Raw genomic sequence first — 25,605 nt, forward strand, 5'->3', positions numbered from 1 at the left:
ACTTAGAGACATTTCACAAGGGACCAGAGCCTCCTACCACCAGTCACAGCGTTAACATCTGGCAGAAACGCTCCCACACGTGCCCTGCCGCGTGGGGAACAGCAGAAAGTTCATAAATAGTTCATAAGTGTTCACAGGTAGGAAGACGACTAGCAAAACGGGGCGTCATCACATGGGAAACACACACAGTGGAGCACAGCATCTAAAGGGGTGAATTAAAGCTCTGTCAACGCTGAAAGATGTAACAGACAATGGTCACTAAAAACAGAACGGGAGAACGTGACACACAGTGCGGTCCCTGATGCAAATTACAATATAAGTGACATGAAAAGCGATAAAAAATGTGTATGTTTCAATATTATGGAAAAACATAGCAAATAATAGAAAATACCCAAATAAATCAGTTATGTCAAAACCTGTCACTTGCTGTATTTGCATCAGGTTGTTTTAGAAAGTAACCCTTAGAGATGGAGACAAGGCCTGTGGTCCATCCCCGCCAGGAGTCATCACACTCAGCTGGTGGTCTCCATCCCCAGGAAGGGCTTACACCTGCACCCCTGTGTGCAGGTACCTCTACGCTAATGCACGGTACTGCGCCTGTGCTGGGTGATTTTCTGAGAATAGCATCACATTATACGCCTGTTGCAATCTGCTTTCCTTTACACCTACTTTCTCAAGATTCATAATGTGCAGTTCATTCATTTTAACTGACTCACAGGTAAATGAATACACATGCATAACGTATCTATTTCCTAATAATGCACTTCTGGGTTATTTCTCATTTCCTGCTAAACAAATACTGTTGATTGCAAATGTCACTCTTTGTAAGAGTTTCAAACTTTTTTTACAAAATATTTATTTATTTGGCTGCGTTGGGTCTTAGCTGTGACACGTGGGATCTCTCGTAGCAGCGCACAGGCTTCTCTCTAGTTGTGGCGCATGTGCTCCAGAGCGCCATGGGCTCAGTAGTTGCAGCACACAGGCTTAGTTTCCCCGCAGTATGTGGGATCTTAGTTCCCCGACCAGGGAGCGAACCCACGTCCCCTGCATTGGAAGGTGGATTCTTAACCACTGGACCACCAGGGAAGTCCCTTCAAACTTTTAAAACTTGACCCTGATCCAGAGATGCGTTCTCTTCTGCAGCCTCGTGCACACAACGTCTTTCTGCGCGTCCACCATGTGAAGCACACACACTCTATTCCTTTTTATTTAGGTTTCCTTTTCTTCTGGAGAGTTCTATTGTTCTTGGAAATCACACATCTCATCCAAGTTTTCAAATGTAGGAGCATAAAGTTGTCATACTGCTCATACCACTTTCACTCCTTGCTCTTTGGTTGTGTCACCGTTTTTGTTCCCATTAATGCCGGCACTCTTTTTTAATTGGTCAGTCTTGCCCAAGGCTTTCTATTTTATTAATATTTTTAAAGAAAAGCTTTTGGTGCAGTAGATTCACTCTTCTGTAGCTTTGCTTTGTGCTTCAATAACTTACGCTATTTTTACTTTCTTTGTTCTCTCTCTAGGTTTACTCTATCTTGTGTATGTTTGTATAATGTATATGTGTGCATATGTGTACACACATATATGTACACTGTATACATTCTTTGTATCTATCCTATTCCAGACTTGGGTTTCTTGAAGCTGACAAAACCCATGTTCATCAATTCTAGAAGTTTTTTTTTTTTTTTGTGGTACGCGGGCCTCTCACTGTTGTGGCCTCTCCCGTTGCGGAGCACAGGCTCCGGACGCGCAGGCTCAGCACCCATGGCTCACAGGCCCAGCCGCTCCGCAGCATGTGGGATCTTCCCGGACTGGGGCACGAACCCGTGTCCCCTGCATCGGCAGGCGGACTCTCAACCACTGCGCCCCAGGGGAGCCCCAATTCTAGAAGTTTTATGGTCATCTCTGACAACTGCTCTTCACCATTCTTCCCACCTTCTCCTCTGGACTCCCTAATTGTTACATTCTCGACCTCTGTTTATCCTCTAGATCTTTTAAACTTCCTTTTTACATTTTCACTTCCTCTGTGCTGCATTCTGAGTGATGTCCTCAAAACCTGCCAGCTCACTAATTATCTCTTCAGCTGTATCTCGTTTGCCGTCAGTTAGTAGATTTCTCATGCCTACACATTTCACCTGGTTTTTCTCAAAGCTGTCTCATTTTTTAATCGGTCTTGTTCTTCTGTTTTCAATCCCTTCTTCTTTGCTTAATCATTTCAAACATACTGATTTGAGTCTGCCTGGTAGTTCCACTAGCGGAAGTTTCGGGCGGGTTTAATTCTTCTGTTTGTCTGCTGTACTTGCCCATCGTGGGTTTTGGTTATGAGCGCATCTCCAGCAGAATTGTTCTGAAGAAATCTCGGGCAGCTTAGGTTTGGAGTCGTGTTCTTCTAGTTTTCCATGTGCTTTTCTCAGGGGCTCTAGAGAGATTCACCTAAAACCACTCTTTATGCGGATACTTTGAGCTATGCTGTTAGCATAACTTCAATCCCCACAGCTGTTTGAGGACAGTGTTGTGATTATGAATTACCAGGGAGACATTTAGAGACCAAGGGGGGGGAAGGCAACTTCAAAGTCACTTCCTATGCTGGCAGTTACATTTTCCAGTTGAACCACCTGAGGGCAAAACTCCCAGAGGGTCCCAGCTTCATAAGGGTCTTCAGTTCCAACTTCCAGCCCCAAGTGAGGTCAAATCTTTGTTCTCTGCTTCCATGTAGGCATTAAAACTCAAGCCTTCAGGTTGGGTGGACCAGCAAACTCCTGGAGCTTCAGCTCACAGCCTTCCCACCTGGATTTCAGTCCCACCTCCTCTTTTGCTCCCTAGAGATTTCCCTTCCTTTCTTCAGCACTTGTCAATGCGTCTAAAAGGATATGTGTTTTATACTAGTAGGACTTTCTGATTATCCAAGCCTCCCCTATTGCTGAAGATGATAACCTAGTGTCCTGTTTGTGTGTATAAAATAAACTTTAAACACACAGTATAAAGGGGGGGGTGAAGCATGTTGGGGGGGATGGAGGAGGGACCGGGTGGGGTCATCATAAGAAGCCTGTCCCATCATCTATATTGTGCCTTACCTATTAAATCATATATATACACATACACACGTACATAATGCGTGTTATATGTCTAATTTCTTTACATGAAAAAATGAAACAAATGTGATAAAATGTTATTGCCAATGGTTATACAAGCATTATGATATCCATTACACTTTTCTCTAGTTTGTTAATTCCTCAAAAGTAAGGAAAAATGAAAGACGAAGAAGAGAATTGGAAAGAAGAATTTGAGAGTGGCACGGCACTCCTGTCTCCAGAGGAAGCCAATGTGCTACCTGCCTGCCCTGTTAGCTGCCCCTCTGAAACCTCTTCGTGAGACCCCGAGAAGAGGGTGGGTGTGGGGAGAGCTGAGCGCCTTTACCTTCTCCTGGTAGAGTTTATGAAGCCACTGAGCCGCTTCCTTTTCATCCAGCGGGATCTCTTCCAGAGGAAATCTCCTGTTTTATTAAGAAGATTGAAAGCAAAGTCAATTACCAGATGACATCAAACTGAAAAGAGGAAAAATAAATCATTATACATCAGGGTTACTTGTCAGCCCTGCCTTTTCTATTCAAATCTGACTCTCAATTTCTAAAGACACACACACATCAAAGTAACTTCTCGGGCATTCCCCCGTGCCTGGTGGGACTGCAGGGAACCACGGAGGGGCCGGGAGGTGCTTCGTGTGCCCGGGAGCGCGGAAGCCTCGCCCGGGGACACCCAGAAGCACTGAGCTGAGCAGATTACGCCCCCAGCTCCGTTGGGAAAACTGACCGTTCATTAAGCAGTTTTGGTCTTTCTTAATAGTTTGTTCTTTGGGAGTGACCACAGCTGAGCGTCTGTTATGAGGCAAAGAAGAGTTTGTGTTTCACAAATGAAATCCATTTGCTTCAAGTATGAAAAGCAGTAGAGATTTCGAAACTTTAATCTCAATTAACAAACGGCTGGCGTCAATGATGACACTGACCTCTGTACAAGCCCTGTCGCCAGCTGAATTACCAGCCCCACCAGGGGGGGCGTCTACCCGGTAACACAAGGAGGGCAAGGACCGCTTTCTACGGCAACTGTAGTACCTCGGGATCGCCAGAAGGGGCCGCTGAGCGCACGTGTGAGCAACAGTCATTTAACAAGGGACCGCGGTCATCCTGGGGGCTGGCTGCCCACCTCAGAGGGCCCAGGGTGAGAGCAGAGCCACGAGAAAAGTCCACGGCCAGAGGCAAATCTCCATGTTTTTAGGGATCTCAACGTTTTTGGTTTTTAAAATAAATTTATTTTTATTTATTTATGTTTGGCTGCGTTGGGTCTTCGTTGCTGCGCGCGGGCTTTCTCTAGTTGCGGTGAGCGGGGGCTACTCTTCGGTGTGGTGCTTCTCATTGCGGTGGCTTCTCTTGTTGCGGAGCACGGGCTCTAGGCGCGCAGGCTTCAGTAGTTGTGGCCTGCGGGCTCTAGAGTGCAGGCTCAGTAGTTGTGGCGCACAGGCTCGGTAGTTGTGGCACACGGGCTCTAGAGAGCAGGCTCAGTAGTTGTGGCACACGGGCTCAGTAGTTGTGGCTCGCGGGCTCTAGAGCACAGGCTTAGTAGTGGTGGCACACAGGCTCAGTAGTTGTGGCTCGCGGGCTCTAGAGCGCAGGCTCAGTAGTTGTGGCACGCGGGCTCTAGAGCGCAGGCTCCGTAGTTGTGGTGCACACGCTTCTTATTATGGTGGCTTCTTTTGTTGTGGAGCACGGGCTCTAGGCGCGTGGGCTTCAGTAGTTGTGGCACACAGGCTCAGTAGTTGTGGCACGCAGGCTCTAGAGTGCAGGCTCAGTAGTTGTGGTGCATGGACTCAGTAGTTGTGGTGCACGGGCTCTAGAGTGCAGGCTCAGTAGTTGTGGTGCACGGGCTCAGTAGTTGTGGCTCGTGGGCTCTAGAGCGCAGGCTCAGTAGTTGTGCAGCACGGGCTTAGTTGCTCTGCTGCATGTGGGATCTTCCCAGACCAGGGCTCGAACCCATGTCCCCTGCATTGGCGGGCGGATTCTTAACCACTGCGCCACGAAAAAGCCCAAAGCCCTACCTTCTTGTCTCTAAAAGTTGAGAACTTTGGATTTTGTGGGTTATACCGACCCATCTTTACCATCCATCTTGTAAAACTTCCCAGTTTTACAAGCACACACACAACCAGACATCCGAGCGATGCTGGGCCACATGTCACGCGGCCTCTGGGAGACTCCGCTGTACGCTCAGAGGACAGAAGAAGACTTAGAACCTCCTAGTAAACAAAATGGTTTAACTCTGTGGACCCGAAAGGTGCTGGGGACCTCCAGGAGTACACAGTGAGAAGTAGCACTTGAAGGGTTTGCCACAGGTGCCGTCTCAGGAAGGAAAGGAAGTTGGAAGGGGTCTGTCCACAGAGGGATGACGGCCCAAAGTGTCAAACTCACGTGACTGTTCTCCCCTGATTTCACATTACCACATACAGGTTCTGTTGTATGTCTGTTATATGCAGGACAAAATATATAAAATAAGAGTTTTAAATGATGAGATAAAACATAAATACAACTCTGGGGTTGACTCCACTTTGAGGACGCTGGCCCCGACTGCCAGCACGGACACAGGAGAGCCTCAAGCCACCACCCCCAAGGCCCCGGCCACGCCCAGCCTCAGGCCCCCGGGGAAATGAGGCACAACTCCACCGGGTCACGGGAACCGTGTCTTCTTTGATTACAGGTATGTTTTGGACTCACTGGGATATTGCTTCTACTCAAGACACCCGTTTGGTAATACAAAACAATAAGTTGAAACTTTTAGAAATTCTAAGAATATATTTATTAAGATATGATTGGGTGAAATATAGCCTCACATTTTCTGCAACAAAGGGGAAAACGAGCAGATTAAAGCACCACTCCTCTCCAGCTGGAGCTGGGTGCCCACGGGGAGGGGCGCTATAGCCTGGAGGGTGGTGTGAGCATTGGCCTGCAGCTGGACCAGGCGGGCTCCCCCAGCTCTGCCACCTACCAGCTCTGATCGCGGGCGGCCTTTAAGGCTGCCAGAGCCCTCCTAGCCAGGGACAAGAGCAGGGTCTGCCTCTGAGGGCTCCCGTGAGGATGACCGGGACCATCCAGGGCCCCAGAAAAATCACCCGTTCCCTGTTGGCCACCAGTGGTCAGCCCCCGGCCAGGGGTTCTAGAGAGCTAAGGGCAAGGGTCCTGGGCTCTCCCTTGATCCCGGGATGGAATAAGAGACCCTACAGCGACTTTGAGCTAGTCCTCTGTGAACGTCAGAGGGAAAAAGCCACCCAGCTTCCTGTTTATCTTCACAAAATTATTCCTGGAAACTTCCTACACTGGGGCAGCAGAACTGAGTGGTATTTTTTTTAAAACTTGTCCTGGCTCAAGCTCTCAAGAAAGAGGGCCGGTCAGAGCCTCCTTGGGTCAGAGTAACCAGGATGGACACCAAGTCGGTGGCAGTCAGTGGCCGACACGGGGACGGGGCTATGTGGTTTATACACACAGGAATGTCCTGCCTTTCTGGGCACATGTGAGTGAAACAGGAGACTGGCGAGTTCAAACAGGATGACCCAGACAACACGTGGACCCGGAAGGCCTGCCTGGAATTAGGCCTGGAGCTGGAATCAGGTCAGAGCACCACTTAACGAACAGAGCAGCCCCCGGGCTGTGCTTTAAGGTAAAAAGACTTCTGGGTGGATCATCTTCTCTTCACCAGGCAGAAAACCATCGAGCATCAGAGCGTGGTGTGGCGGAGAGACACAGCGACCTCCGGCCACAGCCCTAGTCCCTGACCTTGACCTTGTGTTACAGACATGGAGCCCGCTCTCCCAGCGGAGCCTCAGGCTCTGCCGGTGGCCCTGGACGTCTGGACGTTTCACAAAGACCACGAGTCACTCAGGATGGAACCCCAAAGGGATTCTGTTCCCCTCTGACCCTGAGATCCCTGCCCCTCTGGGCCAAAGCCACCAGTGCCAGCAAAAGTCACTCCATAAGCAGTGCAGCGTCAGGCCGTAATGTTCCTGGGGAGGGAGACCCTGCACTGATCAGCTCGGAGAGATGCGGGTTTCTATCAGGGGTGAAAGGTCAGCACCGTGGGGGGGCGGGGAGGGGGCGGAGTCAGCCACAAGGGCTTCCCCGGAGGTGGGAGGACAGGGTGCAGGTGGCCTCTCCCATTATGGCCCAACAAACTGGAGAGAAAGACGGTCACTTTGTCATTTCCCTTCCTCTGCTCCCGGAGTGGCGCCTGGAGCCCCGCCCGCCGAGCAGGTTTCTGCCTCCGCAGCAGTGAATCCTTTCAGAAGCTCCCTTCTCTCTGATCCCTCTACCCCCTTACTGTGCATAGAGCAGACACGCAATAAATGCTTACTGCACAGACCAACGGGAACAGCTTCCGATAACCTGGGGGCATTTTAAGGGCCACATGGGGCCCCTCCTCGGGCGGAGTTTCTCTTCTGGGGCATCCTCGGGTGTCCCACGGGGGCCATCCAGAGCTGCCCTGCGTTCACCAGTTCAGTGTGGGCGCGGCTGCCTCTGAGCCAATGGGGTGGAGGCTGGCGGGGTGGAGCCTCCCAGCTCAGACCAGGCAGCCAGGAGCCCGAAGCCCAGCCTGTGGCCCTGACCCCACCTTCTCTCCCAGGTGGTCTGCGTGGCTGTACACCATGAAAAGGGGGACACGTGTGCGTCCCATTCAGGCGGGGACAGCTTGTCCTTCTCCTGTCTATTAAAGTCCTACTTGCTGTCCAAGTTTTAGCTCAGAAGCCTCCTCCAAAAAGCCTCTGCTCCCTCCACTGGGAGGGGTCACGCCTCCCTCGGAGCTTCTGGAACATTCCTCCTGTAAGTCGCACCCACTCCTTTGCTCTGTACTGTCCCCACCGTGTGCCCGCCCTGGAGGGTGGAATGCCCGCCACCTCCACATGGGGGCCGCCAGGAGGCAGCCAGGAGGTGGGAGGAGCTGGCCCCAGTCCCACCCACCTGCCGGCCCCGCCCCTGTGGGCACCTGTCTGCTCACCTCACACACATGTCCGCCTCGTACTTCTTCCCGTAGAGGATCCCCAGCAAAGACGGGTTCTTGTTTCCTCGGAAGTTCAGTGTGACGTCGTAGACAGCTGCGACTGCAGGGAGAGGGGCAGAGGGTGACAGGTGCCAGCTGACATCCTGCAGCAGAGCCACTGCGGCTCCTGACCTGGATTGCTCCATTTGCCACTTCTCCTCTCTTACTGGGGCATCTAGTTGAGTCACATCTACCGTACTTACGGGCACGTTCGTGTTTAAAGTGACCGTTTCCTATCCATCCTGTCCTTTGTCCCTTTCATCTTGCCTTCCTTTTGGATTAACTGGATATATATTTTTTCCTTTATAAGGTTTTCAGTTATATACCTTTTTTATTGTCATTTTAATTGTTTTCCACTAACTAGTACTTTATCACCTCAAAAACTGATACGAGAATCTTACAACATGTAAATCTGAGTACCCAGTTCTCCCTTTAACGCCACTGGCATCCTGTATGTTACACGGAACTCACTGATCTGGTTTTTGGCAAATCACTGACTTCACGTCTTGCTTCGCTTGGAGCCCGGGCTGGAGAGAGTCCCAGCGGGTGGCTCTTACCTGTCCCACGGAGGCACTGGACCGCGGTGGTGAAGCCCTTGGTCCGAGGCAGCAGGTGGTACTTGAGGACGGGCAGCCCCTTGGAGGCGGCCACCTCCATGCTGACCCGATGCTTCTTCTCCGTGAAGCGCGTGCCCTCACAGTACAGGAGAAACTAAGACACAGACAGGGGACGGAGGTCAGTGCGCTGCTGGCGACCGGGACTGGAGCCCGACAGGCTCCTTATCGCCCGTGTACGTGCCCCCGCCTGGCGGCAAAGTCTTGTGGAAATGTCGCCCCCCAGCGACCAGAGCGGGGCATCACCAGAGATGCCGCAATCACACTGTGCACACGACTCCTTCACAGACAGCAACAGCCCTGCACCTGTTCTCAGGGAATGAAAAGACACTTCCCGGAGAGAGTGAGACAAGGTATCCCTAGGCAGCAGCCTTCCGATGGCGAGTGGAAAACAAAGTCTTCTATCCCTTTGCCTTGGTGAGTTACAGACACCAAATAAGGAACTGCCGTCAGAGACCGGAACTGATATGCAAACCGATCGATACCGATCATTTCAGATGGCTGTCCATCAAACTCCATCCAGGGGCTCAGAGAGGACCACCAGAGCCCCGCCCCCCAGGGCCCTGCCCTGCCCTTGAAGGGTGGCTGATTTAAGTGCAGCGCAAACCTTCTAGCAACTGAAGTCCACGTCGACCCACAGAACCATAGCCCACGAGGGCTTGTCCTGAGCCCCGACTCGGCGGAACGCTAACGTCTCCAGGGAGCCCCGGCTCAGCCGCGCAGGCTCTGCTCTGAGTGGGGCCGGGTGGGAGGGGCGGCAGTGCCCCTGGCGTGGCGGCACCTGGGGCAGGTGGAAGCAGGTGGTCCAAGAGGGGTTCCCAAGCCTGCAGGCTCAGAGGGGCGGGGCCCCGCCCTCCTCAGACAGCTTCCCTGGTGCTCAGAGGCTCTTGCCGGCTCACCACTAAGAACTCAGGCTGCGCCCGAGACTCAAGACAACACGGTCCGTGTGGCTTCACCCCTCACTCACCCACACGTATTCGGGGTAGTCAGCCAGGCGCCTCAGCCCTTTGATGACGGCATCCCGGTCCTCCTCCCATTTCCGTTTGCAGAACACGATCTCCAGGAAGTACCACGTCCAGCCGATGAGGGGCACGTACAGCAGCTCCCTTTTAGCCAGGACTTTGGAACTCTGGGGGGAGGGCAGAGCAGCTGGCGCATCAGGACCACAAGGTCCCCGAGGGCACGCCCCCGCAGGCCGCCCCCAGGACTGGCTGTCCTCGAGAGACCCTGCCTCTGAGTGTGACGCTCTAGGTAAGCATGGACCCAGAGTGCAGGCGCCACCAGATGGGGAAACCGCGGGCAGGCGGGCAGCACGGGAGCCAAGGACCTAGAGGTTGCGCTGGCCGCCAGGCCCGGGGCTCCCCAAGGAAGATGCCAGGGCCGCCATGCACTGCGCTTCCACCGCAGGGGACCCCTCATCCCATCTCATCTGAGGCAGCTGAGCCAACCAGGGGAGGAAGGAGTTGAGAGGAAACGCAGTAACACCTCGTCTCATGAGCAAGCCCTGGGGCAGCTGGGGGCAGCCTGCAGTCCCAGGTGCCCTGCGGTCAGCCATGCTGGGACTTCTAGCTTGCAGGGACCAGGGGCTAAACCAGAGGGAAGGCCAGACCCCAGGGAGCCATGCCAGCACCTCCCTGGGACCCTACGTCACTTACCCCACCCTCCTGCGACCCCCGCGTCTCGCAGCCCACTCCCTCCCGGGAACCCCACATCGCTCACCCCCAGCACGCCAAAGCGCTCACACATGGTCCACCCACAGAGGAAGTCGATTTCGAAGTTGTGGTTCAGGATGATGACCACATGCTCCTTCCCGAAGTGGCCCGCCGTGGCCTGGTCGGTGAACAGGGTACACTCCGTGCATGACCACCACTCCAGAAGCATGACCAGCTCTGAGGACACACAGGGAGGGACGTCGGCGAGGCGCAGACCACCGCACTCCGGGCCGGGCCCCCCCCCCCGCTCCCTGACGTGGGCAGGGCTTGTACGGTATCAGCCCGACTGGCATTTTCGGCTAGAAATGAGTTTTGATGGTTTATGTTTAAAATTAAGTTTTCTGAAATTCTAATGACGCTTCTCTAAGCAAAAGTCAGGGGAGAAGTCAAATGAACGCAGAAGAGATGGAGGAGGGAACCCGTTTCAGGTGGAAGTTTTTCTGACCAACATATCTAAAGGACTTAATTTAAAACGTTTTTTCTTAAAAATCAGATCTTCGCTTTTCTTAAAAATCAAATGTCCCATAGGATGGCACGGTGAGCAAAGCATTCGCTTATTAAGCGAATACACCATCAGCATTATATTACTATTATTATCAACAACTACAAGTCATTGAATACCGACAGGATACCACGTGCTCTGCTATGTAAATTACATACGTTATGTCATCTACTTCTCAGGCGACTTGAGTTAGTGCTATGATCATTCCCAAAGCACAGATAAAAAGTGGTGGAGTTCCAATCTCAGCCCAACACACTGAGCCCGGGGCTCTGTGGAAAGTTTCAGAGGAAGCTTAAAAACACAGAAATAGACAAATAAACTGGGGTCCTCGTCAGGCTACAAAGGGGTCCTCAGTTTATGTACGTTAAGCACTATAACTCTTACCCACGTTACTCTTTACAAGAGTTCAGGTGGATACCTTTATCGTCATGTCCGACTGTAGTTCTCACAGGTGCTGTGCACTGACGGGATAGCACACGTTCAGTCCCCAGCAGAGCAGGAAGGGGAGGCTGCAGGCCCACAGCCAGCCAGTATCACACCCACCACGGCCAGGCGCCCGAGGAGGGTGGCCTCAGACCAGGAAGTATGGCTCCCAGGCTCAGGACGCCCACCAGACAGCCTGTCCTTTGTTTGCTGGACACCAAGCCATCGGTTTTCCGGAGACTGGCCCTCGGGGAGGGAGGCCAGGGAAGGCTGATGGGGCAGGACAGCCCAGCGCTTAGACAGTGGGCTCTGAGCCTGACTGCCTGGGCCTCGGTTTCCCTGTTGACAGGAGACAATAGTGGCTTCCTCACAGGGCTGTGGGGGACTGGATGGGACTCGGCACGGGGCCTGGTTTCTCCTTCCACTTAGTGTCCCCACCAGCCCAGGTGGAAGTGGGGGGACACACAGCTCCACCCCACGTGCTGGCGTCTGAACTTCCTTTTCTACACAAGGCGGGGACTGGACGGAAGGCCGACTCTCAGGTAATACCTGAACACTCTCGAACCACAAACCGCGGTCCCTCCTACCCTCGGGGCAGTCAGAGGAGGGGTCATAAAGAGGTCAGCTCCAGGACATGCTCGCCATAAGCTTCATCAAGGGACCAGAGAGGGCTCTGAGGGGACGCAGGCCAGGTCAACAGAGGCAAACTCCCCCCCGGGATGCACCTGTTAGCCTGGCGACTTCCAGCCAGCACTCAAGGCATGAAAAAAGACCCGAGGAATGGAAAGACAAGAGGCCCTGGACAGACGGTCTCCTAAGAGGATTTACAGACGGCCGGCAAGCCCACGAGTAGATGCTCGGCACCACCAGTCGTCGGGAGAGTGCAGGCCAAAGCCACGGCGAGGCAACCACGTCACAGGCACCGGGACGCTGTCATCTAACGGATAGACAGTAAATAGCAGGTGCTGGTGAGGAAAGGGTGCCTAGGACCCCTAACGCTGCTGGTGGGGACGCAAAAGGTGCAGCCGCGCTGGAAAACTATGTTCCAGACCGAGTAGCCAGAGGACCCAGCAACTGCACCACTAGGTAGATGCCCAGGAGAAGTGAGGGCAGACGTCTGTGCAAAAACTTCACGGCAGCGTTATTCACAAAGCCGCAAAGGGGAAACGACCCAGATGTGCACCAACTGATGCATGAACAGGCAGCGCATATCCACATAGGGTGACGTCTCTCAGGGACGCGGGAACGCGGGCCTCACACGCACTACGGTGTGGACCAACCTTGGCAACGCTGAGCTCCGAGTGAAAGGAGTCAGACACGACCACACACCGCATGGTTCCATTTGCATGAAATGTGCAGAAGAGGCGAAGCCACCGAGACAGGAGGCAGAATAGTGACTGCCAGGGGCCGGGGGGGGGGCAAAGGGGGGGGGGGGTGACCGCTTCTTTATGGGGTGAAAATGTTCTACGATTAGACTGTGCTGATGGGCCCATGACTCTATGAATACACTCAAACCGCCGGACTGCATGCTTTAAATGGGTGAATTTCACCCCCTGATAGCTGTTTAAGAATTACAAAGCAGACGGAAACAAGGACTTTCCGGGTGCTCCGGCAGTTAAGGCTCCGCACTCCCCAGGCAGGGGGCCCGGCTTCGATCCCTGGTCAGGGAACTAGATCCCACATGCCGCAACTGAGACCCAGCACAGCCTGATAAATAAACGTTAAAAGAAAAAGAAAAAAGAAATAAAGAGGCCCAAGGTTAGGCTGACCCGTCCATCTGGAAGCACAGGCAGCTGCTGGGGGCTTGGTGAACACCCCACCCAGGCGGCGGGGACCAGGGCTGAGACAGACGCGCGTGCAGCTTGGCGATGGCCTGTTCCTGTCCCTTTCTCGATGACGGAGGCCTGGGCAAACCTCCATGTGTCAGCTGGTCAGGTAAGAGCCTGTGGCTGAGGCCACTGCTTCTGAAGCAATTTCCTTGGGAACAAGGAAGGGTTTATTCATTATCGTAGTGAGGACATTTATTTTATTTATTTATTTTTGGCTACATTGGGTCTTCGTTGCTGCGCGTGGGCTTTCTCTAGTTGAGGCGAGCTGTGGCTTCTCTTGTTGCGGAGCACGGGCTCTAGGCGCACGGGCTTCAGTAGTTGTGGCTCACGGGCTCAGTAGCTGTGGCTCGCGGGCTCTAGAGTGCAGGCCCAGTAGTTGTGACGCACGGGCTTAGTTGCTCCGAGGCATGTGGGATCTTCCCGGACCAGGGCTCGAACCCGTGTCCCCTGCGTTGGCAGGCGGATTCCTAACCACTGCGCCACCAGGGAAGCCTGTAGTGAGGACATTTAACTTGAGGCCTACCCTCCTCACAGATTCCGAGTGGACAGTACAGTACTGGTAACTGCGGGCCTCTAGAACTTACTCACTGTGTGTAACTGACGCTGCACACCCATCTGACAGCGCTCGCCCCTTCCCCTCCCCCAGCCCCGGCAGCCCCCATTCACTCCTCTGCTTCCTTGCGCTCGATTACGTTAGGCCCCTCATATAAGAAGGACAAGTGCAGTCTGTCCTTCTGTGACTGGCTCCTCCACATCTTGTCCTCCAAGTTCACCCATGTTGTCACATACGGCAGGATTTCCTTTCTAAAGGCTGAATAACATTCTCTTGTACGTATAGACCACATTTTGCCCATCTGTTCGTCCGTTGATGGACACTGACATTGTTTCCACATCTTGGCTATTGTGAACGATGCTGCAGTGAACGCTGAGGTGTGGCCGTCTCTTTGATGCGGAAATCCTGCGATGCTTTCTCACCACAAGTCTGAGAGGAATCGATACAGCCTCAACCCACTGACGTAAAAATCACCCGGCAGGGAGGGTGGCGGCCTGGATGAGCTGCTCCGACCTGCGGGCCCCTCGTCCAAGGAGCAGGGACCTCAGCCGTCCTCTGGGGAGGATGCAGAGCCTGCAGGGGGTGCTCAGGACCCCAGTGAACTCGGCTCTCCCGGCCGTCCCTGTGTGTGATGGAGGAAGTCCTGGACGAAGCGAGTAGGGGTGCGAGGCTAAACGCCCCCCAGACACGGAATTTTCTAAAAAAGCCACCTTTCAAAGTCATTTCTTCACTTAGGCCTGACAACACGTGCCTCACTCACGAGGGCACTGACGCCGCATCTAAAGGCTCGTTTCCACGACCGCCTCCCAGGATGACCCGCAAATCACGCTGCTGGACACCACAGCGCCGGCTCAGAGCTGCCACCTGCGGGGGACGGACCACGTCCGCTGGCCACTCACAGGTGGAAAGGATGCCGGAGCTGCGACCCCGTGGCACCGTCCAGGCACACGAGGACCACTGCATGGGACTGTGCGCTCATCCCTGGGCGGCCTGCACGGGTACACGGCCTCCTCGCTACACGGCAGGCTTCTATGAGAGGGAGCTCTGGCCAGCAGCCAGGATGCAGGGGAGAAAGTGCTCATGGGGTGCGGGCGGGGTGCCTTCCCCCGGCCGCACACCCTCCCCTGGCAGCACTTGGGACCTGGGCATTTCTGGTCCAGAGCGAGAGGTCTGGCCCAGGTGGGGCTGGTGAGCAGGACTGAACTGAAGACAACACCGGCAGCCCCTGCAGGCATTTTACCCGCCCCCGCCCCATCCCCACCCCGGCCCTGCCCGGAGAGTGAGCCCAGCAGAGGGTTGCCTGCAGGAAAGCGACGTGTCGAGGCAGCTCTGTTCCACCAGCTGCCAGCATGGCCCGGTGGGCTGCTCAGCGCATTTCCAGTCACATCGGTCTCTTGTAGATCGTAGATCGTAGATCGCTACGCACGCGGCCAGGGCTGACGCCGCGAAGGTGCTCGCGGTCAATTTGGAGAATATTTTGAATGAGGACTTTTTTTGTGATTTCCTTCATTCAAACATATGCTTGCCCTAACACACATGAGCAAGCCATGCTCTGCACATTCCAACGAATGAGTTTTTGAAAAATTCAAACTTGCCTACTGAGAGTAATCGTTAATGGTGTTGTACGCACGTTCTATGCGCTAATTTAATCTTGATGGTCCAGCTGAGAGGCGCCGTCTCTATTTCACAAACGAGAAGGGTGAGAGCCTTGGCTGAGGTCCGCAGGGAGCCAGGGCCCCAGCCAGGCTCTCTGGGTCCACATCTGTGCCCCTAACACAGCACGAAGACTCCTCGGGCCTGAGGACGACGAGTCACCCTGGGCTCGGGGGGACAGCAAAAGACACCTGGCATCACAGAAGGAACACAGGGATGCTCGCAGAGTTGAAAATAAAGCAGTGGTTCAGGGTCGCCTACACCAGGGGTTCCCAACCCCCGGGCCGCAAACCGGTACCGGTGCCCGGCCTGTTAGGAACCAGGCCACACAGCAGGAGGTGAGCGGCTGGCCCGCTAGCGAACCCCATCGCTTGCATCACCGCCCTCCGTCCGCGGAAAAACTGTCGTCCATGAAACCGGCCTCTGGTGCCAAAAAGGTTGGGGCCGCTGGTCCACACATTGGTGTGACCCTCGCTCACCCCACATGCCCACGGGATCGGGGAAAGCTTTCACCAGCGCAAATCCGGGAAGGACCCCTGCTCGTGTATTTAAGAAATGGACAAGTGGAGAAGCCCCCCCGATTCACCAGGTCCTGGGGGAAACTCTCACAGCATGTGGGTTCAGTGGGCACCTGTGTTCCTTCCAAATATTGGAGGATTTTACATAAATCTTAACTTCTACCTCAAGTTTTCTTATTTTTATGCTTTTTTATACTTTCTTGCCTTAAAAAATGAATTTGTCTTTGCTTTTTTAATCCATCTTTTTCAAGTAGTTTAGAAGTTATGTTTGATTTCTGTATTCTACCCTATACTTAGTTAACAAAGTCTTAAGGAAAGATCTCTGCTGTCTTCCTGACAAATACAAGAATGATGGAGTCCGAACTTTTGTCGCCACTCCTGACTGACAGACTGCCTGCCGCTGGTCCTGTCTGCTCTCAGCCACGCGGGTTGGGGCATCGTTATTATTTTATATGACTGTTTAGATTTACCTACTTACCAATTTCTCAGTCCACCAGTCTTTCTGGTAACTCAGACCCTACTTTCTCTGATGGCTTTTGTTCTTACTAAAGAATATTCTTTAAAAAAATCTCAGGTGACGATATACTCACTTTTTGTTCCCCTCAGGCTGTTTGATCTCATTCTCAGTCCTGAAAGGGCACTTTCCTGGATGTAGAGCTCTAGGCCGAGGCTGGAGACAGCCCACTGCCTCTGGCTCTGATGACACACGTTCTGCCGAGTCAGCTGGGAGTCTGTCAATCTGTGTAGGTGGTCTAGCTTTCTTTTCTGGGCGTTTTTAAGATCTTCCTTTTGTCTCTGGTGGTTTGTGGTTTCTCTGTGACGGGTCTAAGTGTGAACTTCTGTTTATATACCCTGCTTCGTTTACATTTGCTTCCTAGAGCTACAGAATCTTGTTTTTCATCCGTTCGGGAAAATTCTCAGCCATCATTTCCTCCAATGGAGCTTCCGCTTATTCTTTCCTTGGGTACAGGAGTCCAAGACCTGTTTCATAGACTGTCACTCTCCCCTTACATCTTTTAACTCCTGTTTTATATTTTTCATCTTGTCTTTCTACTGCGATCAGGATGATTTCTTCATAGTAATGTCCAGTTCACTCACTCTCTCACTAGCTGTATCTAATCTGTATCTAATCTAAGCTGTAACATTCATTCACTAAGCTTTTACTTTTAAAAAATATTATAATTACCATCTTTATTCGCCAGAGTTTGGCTGTTTTGTAGCGTTTTAACTTCAGAATACTGCCGGAGGTGGAGTCTATGATTTTCATCTAGTTGGCATTTGCCCTTTAGGTATGTACTCATCTCCCACTGTATGTCCTCTATGATAGGATTTCTAATTCTCCTTCTCACACACACATAAAGGTGGCCTTTTATTTAGGAAAAAACCGCCTGGGAACTGAAACTATCTCAGTTTATGCTATTTATTTATCGCAGTTTAGACTATTTACGGCTGGAAGCACAGGCAGGGCTGCCGCACCTTGCGGGGTGGGGGGGGGTGCACACACCTGGGCGTGGACACTCCTATGGCCGCTTAGCTGCTGTCTTCCTGCTCCTGCACTGGGAGGGGTCACAGGGACAGGCACACAGACTCACCACTTCCCATAGGAAGTAACGTGTGTATTATTTTCTCTTCATTGTAAAAGAAACGCGTTCTTATGCTAAGAAGTGTAAACAGCACACAGTATGAAATAAACACGAGTCCCCGCCCTCCTTCACTCCCGGGGTGGTTACGTCTTCTGTTCACCCTTCAGCTTTCTCTAAGCAGGGGTGGCCACACACAACTGCAGACACATCACACACGTGTCTTAAAAGTAAATAAATGCAGAGCACCCTCTGTGCTTTGCTTTATCGCTTCTGTTTTCACTTAAAAATGTATCTTGAACTTGGCTCTCTAGCAGGACAGAGAGATTCTCCCTGTTGTTCTTAGTGGCCGTGTGGGATTCCATCCGGTGGACACACCACAGTTAGCTTCCATTAATGGGCATTTGGGCTGCTCCGTTTTATATTAGTCTTGTGTTACTATAAAAGTGGTAACATGAGAATATCTGCACACATATGTACTGTTGCAGATATCTTTCTAGGTTACATTCTTATTTGGTGGAATATTTAGGTAAAAAAATAGAACCGCGTAAGTTGTCCATCGCTACCGGCAAACTGCCGTCCAAAGATGTGCCCCGTGACCCCAACCTGCAGGGCAAGCGGCCCCCCACGCCCCCCGTCAGCAGCTTCTAAGTCTCTGTCCAGCTGATGGGTGAAGACTGATTCTGTTTGTACAAATGCACACGCATCACAAGGGCGTATAGGTAACACCTGTACACGCCTAAACACATACATTTAATTAAGAGACGGGGGGGAGTCCTTGCCTCTTGCAGAGAGGTACCGCAACATTTACATGTGATGGTGGGCCGCCCCGAGGGTAGCTTCACTGTACTCTGGTGAGGGGGTGACTGGGGGTCTGGTGACCCAAGACTGGCCACGTATTGGCGGCAGCTGTTAGGGCTTGGTCATGGTGAATTGACTTTATCATTGCTCGTTTCCAACTCTCCAGAGGACCGCGTGAGACCGCGTGGAACTGCCACCTCTGTGGGTCCAGAGGCTCAGGGATCGGGCCGTCACGTGGTTCAGCCCAGTTAAGAGCTCGGGCCAAACCCCGCCCCCGCTACAGCTACTGGCCAGGAGCAGCCCCCGGTTCCTGCCGGGGAGCGGGAGCCAGCCCACGGTGTCTCGTCTCACCACCACAGGCGTTCACCCCAGGGGCCCTGCACTGGTTTGTCCGGGACCGTCCAGCAGAAAGGGCGCCGTCCTGACTGTCCGCGGCCCCCCGATCCCCGCCGTGCACACGCAGGGGGTACTCACGGCTCCAGAGCGAGTATGCAAGGCGGCAGTTGAGCCGGCGGTACAGCTGCTTGTTCACGGGCCAGAGGACGAGCGTGCAGAGCTGGATGGAGTTGATGATCAGCCCGCTCACCACGAAGACGAAGCCGATGAGGAGGTGCACGACGAACTGGGTCTTCAGGAAGGCAAGCAGGCCCATGGCCACAGCTCAGTAGCGAGTGCAGGGCCCTTCACTGAGAACAGCCGTCCTGCAAAGACGGGGCCGGCGGTCAGGTGGGGCGCCAGGGACCCCAGGGGTGAGGGGCTGCGGGCGGAGGAGGGGTCCACGGCGCTCACACCAGAGCCCAGATCTGCAGCCACCCCCCCAAGGGGTCCTCATGCCCTTCCCTCCGAGAGTGACGTACGTACGGGGCGGACGGGGGAGCTGACACACCGTGCACGCAGGCATCACCCGTAACATACACACACATGCACACACACACACCTTACATACACACCACACAACGTATACACACATGCATAAAAGAAAGGAAGAAAGAAAAGACTAGAAGAGATGCACACAAATATTAATAGTGAGTATCTCTAGGTAAAGGCATGATGGGTATTTTTCTTTTCTTTTTTTAGCATCTTACTTAAAAGATCAAAACTGCACACTCAATCTCTATAAAAACATTTCAACTACTGTCTTTTAACTCCCAAGCTGCTGTACCCTTTTTTAGCTGAAAGGCTTCTGTTTTGGTCTCTAACGCAGAAGCGGTGACCCCTCGGGACTCAGCCAGCTTCTCCCGCTTCCCTTCAACCCTGGTTTCTTGGTTTCAAAGATGAAGCCAGAGGCTCGCATTTCATGGCTGTACTTGTTCCGCGAGCTGCCCTGGAATCTCGCGTGGACAGAGACAAGCAGACGGCTGGGACGGAGCCCTGGCACTCTCAGAGCCGGCCGCGCCGCAGCCTAGTGGCTGCTTGCCTCGACCGCGGCTGGGTCCTCCAGAGACGGGCCCCACGCTCTCCGGGATGCGAGTGGAGTGGGCTCCAGAGGCCTCCAGGGTGGCCACGCTGGGCACACCAGGGCACAAGGGCCTGGCTGCTGTGCCAGGCATGAGGCCACGTGACTCCAGAGGATGCCCTCCGTCCGCCCTTGGCCCCCGAGTGGCTGCGTGAGGGGCGGGGGTGGCGGATAAGCCAGCAGCCACGTGGGGAGGATGCCCGGGAGGACAGGGAAGGAGCCGAGGCCTGGCGCCAGGTGTGGGAGTCCCCAGGGGAGCCGGCCCCCCCGGCCCGGGCAGGCCTTCTGATGCCCACAGCCCCCGAGAGGCCCCAGCCCCCCGCCTTCGTGTCCAAAGCTCTGACCCCGAGAGGCTCCGAGAGGACGCACGAGCGGCGCTGCACACGCTTCCTGCCACCGCCTCCTAAACTCACACAAACCCGGGGGACGCCGTCACTGCCCCGGGGCACGCAGTCACTGCCCCTATGTGACGGGCGAGCAAAGGAAGCGCAGAGGCTTTTTGACTTGTTCAGGGCCACGCAACGCAAAGCAGGAGGGCCGGACTCCAATCCCAGCAGGGAGCCCCGCGTCTGTGCCCCCGTGGGCGGGGACCCCTCTGTAAAGCACAGACTCACACATCAGCCAGGCCAGGCCTGGGGCCAGCTGCCTTCTGGGACCAGAGAGAACGGCTCTGACCAGACCTGACGCTGCCGCCCGGCATCTGGACCCGCACCTGCCACCAGGCGGGCTCCCTGCACCCCCGGCCCCAGGAGACCAGGCTGCTCCCCACCCCGCCATCCTGGGTCAGGCAAAATAACCGTGTGGGCCACAATAACCAGGGTCCCCAAAAGCCAGCTCGAAGATCGGCCCGTCAGCTGTGATGCTGTTAGAAGCAGGTTCCCCAGGTCCGTGCCAGACCTGCTGGAGAATCAGCTGCACAGAGGGATCGCTCACACCTGCGCAGTGTGAGGGCACCTGTCGGACCGCTGACCCATCACGACCAAGCAGCTCCACACCCCCCCCCAGCCCCTGGCAGCCCCTCTGGGCTTCCTGACACGGGATCAAGCTTCCTTTGCTAGAGGTTCACATAAAGAGGCCCGCATGGGACCTGCAGTCCAGCCTCAGATGGCAGGGCGGTCTCCAGTCTGTCTGCTCACCTGTTCACCTGCCGACGGCAGCAGGTGTGCGGCCTCTGGCCCCGCACTTTCCCCAGCGAGCCTCTGTGCGGACACAGGCCTTCCCTCGGGAATCTGTTTAACAAGTCCCAGTCCCCGGTCCATCTCCTGAATCTCTGGTCGAGGAAGTCCGTCCCCAGAGGCCCCAGAGAGCCGCACCCCCATCTGGAACGGCCCCTCAGCCCCGCTTGGAGGTGAGCCTGGCCGGGGCTCCTGGCTGCAGTCGGCTGTCCTCCCTGGTTGTCAGTCTGTCCCCAATGCCCAGATGTGGGTCTGGTGTCCTTGCTCCCTGTGGGCCAGACCCCGTCCTAAGGCACGTCAGCAGCTGCAGTCCAGGCCCCTCCCACCTGCCCCCGCCACGAGAGCACCCGGTGCCCACCATCTGCTTGGACATCGCCGCCTCTCGGCCTACCACCTCTGACCCAGCTGGGCCTGACAGTCTTGATAACACATCAGTCACACGTGCTAACTTGGAGGACCTTCAATGACGGTGGGGGAGGGCTGACCAGCCCTGCCACCCCCGCAGAACCCACCCCGCTCCCCAATCAGCCCACACCCTCCCCAGCTCTCCCCCAAGGCCTGCAGACTGGTAAGCAGGAAAGCATCAACTCGGCAGCCCCCAGGAGCACTGGCTCGTGTGCAGCCCCTGAAAACATTAAAAAAAATAATAATAAATATATATATATATCATCAGAGAATTCTAAGTTGATTTCTACATTTTGAAACCCAAGTTTAAATATGCAAGGGGCATAAATTCTGTCATACCGTGAACTTTTAAACAGATCTTCCTTAACTTACAGCGGCATTACATCCCAATGAACCCATCGTAAGTTGAAAATATCTTGTTAAGTTGAAATATATTTAATACACCTAACTTCCCAAACATCAAAGCTGAGCCTTGCCCCCCTTAAACGTGCTCGGTGTAAACTCACATTATCCTGCAGTTGGGCGAAATCACCTGACACAAAGCCTATTCTATAGTAAAGTGAGTGTCTCCTGTAACTGATGGAATACTGTACTGATAGCGGAAAACAGAGTGGCTCTCTGGGCCCAGCATGGTCGTCAGTGCACTGAAGGTTGTTCACCCTCGTGATGGTGGGGCTGGCGGGGCTGCAGCCACCACTGCCCAGCATCAGAGGGAGCGTCCGACCGCATGCTGCCAGCCTGGGAGAAGGTTAAAGTTCACAATTTGAGGGCTTCCCTGGTGGTGCAGTGGTTGGGAGGCCGTCTGCCGATGCAGGGGACACGGGTCCGTGCCCCGGTCCGGGAAGATCCCACATGCCGCGGAGCGGCTGGGCCCGTGAGCCATGGCCGCTGAGCCTGTGCGTCCGGAGCCTGTGCTCCGCAACGGGAGAGGCCACAGCGGTAAGAGGCCCGCGTACCGCAAAAAAAAAAAAAAAAAAAAAATTGTATTTCCATGGTACGTCCTCTACAGGGTCTCACTGTAATAGAATTTATTATGATTGAGAGTCCTTTACCAATCATCTTAACCTAACATTACGTACCAAAAATATGTATGAATATTTAAATTTGATTTTTACATTTCTTGCGCATAGGCTAAATTTAAGTTTAAAAACTTCTTCTGGAATATTTGATGAAAATCCACTCCTAAGCTGTTCAGCCTGTGTCATCTTAGAATCTGGGCATTTGGTTGACCACAACGCCATGATCACATCTGAGAAATTTAACACTCACGTGAGCATATCACCAAATATCCCATCTGTGTTCCCCCAAATGGCCTGTGTCACTTCTTTTCGTCCAGGCCCCAGTCGAGGGCCAGTGCGGCGTTTGATCGCACGCCCCTGTTCTCCTCTGACCTACACCACACTCCCGCTCCCGCTCCCGCTGGAAGAGCCCGGGACAGCTGCCCCGTAGATACCCCGCAGTCTGGCTGTGCTTCCTCAAGACTAATCCACGCTCAGGATGACGCTGGGGACTCCTGGCTGCACCCACCAGGGGCACTGCCCCTTGTCCCCTTCCTGCCACAGCTTGGTGAAGGCAGTGCCCCTAGGTGTTGGAAGGCAAAAGTGCAGCCTGCTGGGCTCACCCCCAAATCTGATGGGAGACGTTTGAGTTGATATCCACCCCCAACCGCCTCTGACCCCGGTTTCCGTCAAGGCCCCCTCCCGCCTAACTCTCACATCCTGAGCACCAAGTGGGCAGAGCTTGTTCTGACCCGTAACCACCGCCCTGTAATGGGTGCTGTAGGGCCCCATTACCCCTGCCTGGGTGATGCACTTAACCTCACGACACAAATGAGATGCTTCAAAACTGCAGCAACACGCAGCTCTTCCACTGACGTTGCTGTAAGCTTCTAGAAGACACGTGATACGGCCTAGAATAGAAGAACGCATCTAAGGTAGAAATTATGAGGCATAATTGGTATCCATCCATCCCCCGACACCCCCAAGGTAACCGCCATTGTTCCATAAGGTTTTATTTTAAAGTAAAAGACATTGGCCCCTTTTCATTAATACTCAGATGCTGTTGCTGGCCAGGAAACCTGAGCCCAAGTCCCGTCCTCAGGTAAGAGTTTAGGTCGTTCCAGAAGCCTGGCACCTGCACAGCCCGGTCCTAAGGGTACTGTGGCCCCGTACAAGCTGCCGGGACCCCACCTTCTCGGGGCAGGGGACGAGGTGCACTCACCCTCCCCAAAGGGGAGACAGAGGGTGGCACTGCCACTTGGGGACAAGGGGCACAGAACAGAGGCCGGCCGGGGGAGGGGGAGGGGCCGGGCACTCGGCAGAGCCGCGCTGCCCACAGTTCCAGGGCAGGTGAGTGAGGCTCCCGGAGCTGCAACACGACACGCGTCCTCTGAGAGACAGTGACGGGGCCTCTTGGGAGCTGCCAGAGCTCCGGTGGGGCAGGAAGGGCCGGGAGACAGACCAGACCCTCCTCCCAGCTCCAGCACTGCCCCCTCCCCCTGCCCCAGAAGCAGGACCCTCGTGGACCTGACCCTGTCCCTCCAGGGCTTTTGCTGCTAGTTCTGAGCCAGTTCCCGTGGCCGCATTGCTCGGGGCTCAGGGTGGTGAAGGGGAGACCTGGGAGCCAGGAGCGCCTGGACCACCTCCCCACTATCCCGCCAAGGGCCTGGCCCGCTGCTGGGCTCTGCCGCCGCCACTGCCAGCCCCGACCTTGGCACCTCTTGTTACGAGTGAATTGTGTCCCCTCACAAGGATATGTTGGGGTCCTACTGCCAGCACCCCAGCGTGTGGCTGTGTTTGGAAATATGGTCTCAACAAAGGAAATCAAGTTAAACGGGGGCACTAGGGTGCGCCCTAATCCAGTTGGACCGGCAGCCTTATAAGAAGAGATTAGGACACAGACGTGCACAGGGATGGCCGTGTGAGGACATGGCTGGAGGCGGTCTCTACACGCAGCTTGTTCCTTCACAGCCTCCGACACCCTGGTCTCGGCCTTCCAGCCTCCAGGACAGGGAGAATCGATGTCTGTTGTTTAAGCCCACAGCCTGCAGTGTGTGTCAGGGCCCCGGAGCAGAGGAACACAGCTCTTAGAAGTATGCAGGCCTTGTTCCCAGATCCCGTAATTCTGGGCGTGCACAGGCCCCTTCCCACGTCCTGCTGCCCAGGGTCTGCCGCGGACCCTGGCCCAGCCTCACCCTGCTCACGTCCCCTGCACCTGCCTCAGGGCCCGCCCCAAATGCCCACAGGACCGGCACTGGTCCCTCTGTCCCTCTTCCTCAGAACTAGCCCGGCAGATGGTGTGGTCTTCAGATCTCCTTACCAGGCACACCCCCATCTTTGCCCAAACCCCCATCTTTCCAACAAAGCCTTTCCACAGAAACAGAAGTTGTAGTCGAGGGCCCATCAGAGTGCTTCCTTGCTCCATGCAGGGAAGGTGAATGGCTCTCTCTGCACGTGGAAGACCGCTCTCCCATTTACACACAGGGCCCACGTCAGTCCCTCCAGCCTCTGCCAACGCGGTCTAATCTTACAGCTGGGGGAGCAGCGCCCAATCGGAAACTGCACCCCCAGCCTGAAACTGTACCCCAGCCTGAAACATCCAGTGCTGTGGCTCTCCACTGGGCAGAAGCTGGCCAGCTCTGGGGGACGCCACTTCAGCTGCCCTGCTGCCCTGCTCCTGAGATCCAGGGAGAAGCCATCGCCGCTGATAACCACTCTGGGCCAACTACCTCTCGGAGCTGAGGTCAGAGCCTGGCAGCCTCACCCTGCCCTGTCGGGGCAGTCTCTCCTGAGCAGGCCTGACCTTGAGCACAGTGGCTGGTGAAGGGAGAAGACATTAAACATGCCAAAAGTGCCTCGTTTTTGATGTTCTAGATAGGAAGTCTGAATTATAGGATTAAAAGAACGGTTTAGTTATATGTGATCTAAATTCAAAGTCCATAGTGAAGGAGAACCAAGGCTGTTACCTTCCCTTCTTCCTTCCTTTGTTCCATCCACCCACCCACCCAACCATCCACCCACCCATCCACCCACCTGTCCACCCATCCCATCCATCCATCCACCCATCCACCCACCTACCCATCCATCCACCCACCCATCCATCCATCCATCCATCCACCCATCCATCCACCCATCTACCCACCCATCCACCTATCCATCCACCCACCCATCCATCCACCCACCCATCCATCTATCCACCCACCCATCCATCTATCCACCCACCCATCCATCTATCCACCCACCCATCCATCCACCCATCCATCCATCCACCCACCCACCCACCCATCCACCCACCCACCCACCCATCCACCCACCCA

At 54.5% G+C, this 25,605-nt stretch overlaps 1 protein-coding gene across 4 annotated transcripts in view; it reads right to left on the reverse strand.

Annotated features, from left to right (window-relative positions):
- Positions 1 to 25,605, reverse strand: part of AGPAT3 (1-acylglycerol-3-phosphate O-acyltransferase 3) — a 103,009-nt gene that overhangs the window by 15,089 nt on the left and 62,315 nt on the right. For 3 of the 4 annotated variants that reach the window (XM_027083167.1, XM_027083029.1, XM_027082942.1), the window contains exons 3-8: positions 18,729 to 18,955; positions 10,403 to 10,572; positions 9,651 to 9,812; positions 8,627 to 8,780; positions 8,028 to 8,130; positions 3,415 to 3,490 (exon numbers count right to left, since the gene is read on the reverse strand). In XM_027083167.1, coding sequence (XP_026938968.1) covers positions 3,415 to 3,490; positions 8,028 to 8,130; positions 8,627 to 8,780; positions 9,651 to 9,812; positions 10,403 to 10,572; positions 18,729 to 18,906 — 843 coding nt within the window. In that variant the 5' untranslated portion in view covers positions 18,907 to 18,955. Of the gene's footprint in view, positions 1 to 8; positions 203 to 3,414; positions 3,491 to 8,027; positions 8,131 to 8,626; positions 8,781 to 9,650; positions 9,813 to 10,402; positions 10,573 to 18,728; positions 18,956 to 25,605 lie in introns of those variants that run through there. The other variant, XM_027083094.1, reaches the window with a different exon arrangement.

This window comes from Aethalodelphis obliquidens, unplaced genomic scaffold (assembly GCF_003676395.1).
Source record: "Aethalodelphis obliquidens isolate GAN/ISIS:26980383/991018 unplaced genomic scaffold, ASM367639v1 scaffold1, whole genome shotgun sequence".
NCBI lineage: Eukaryota > Metazoa > Chordata > Mammalia > Artiodactyla > Delphinidae > Aethalodelphis > Aethalodelphis obliquidens.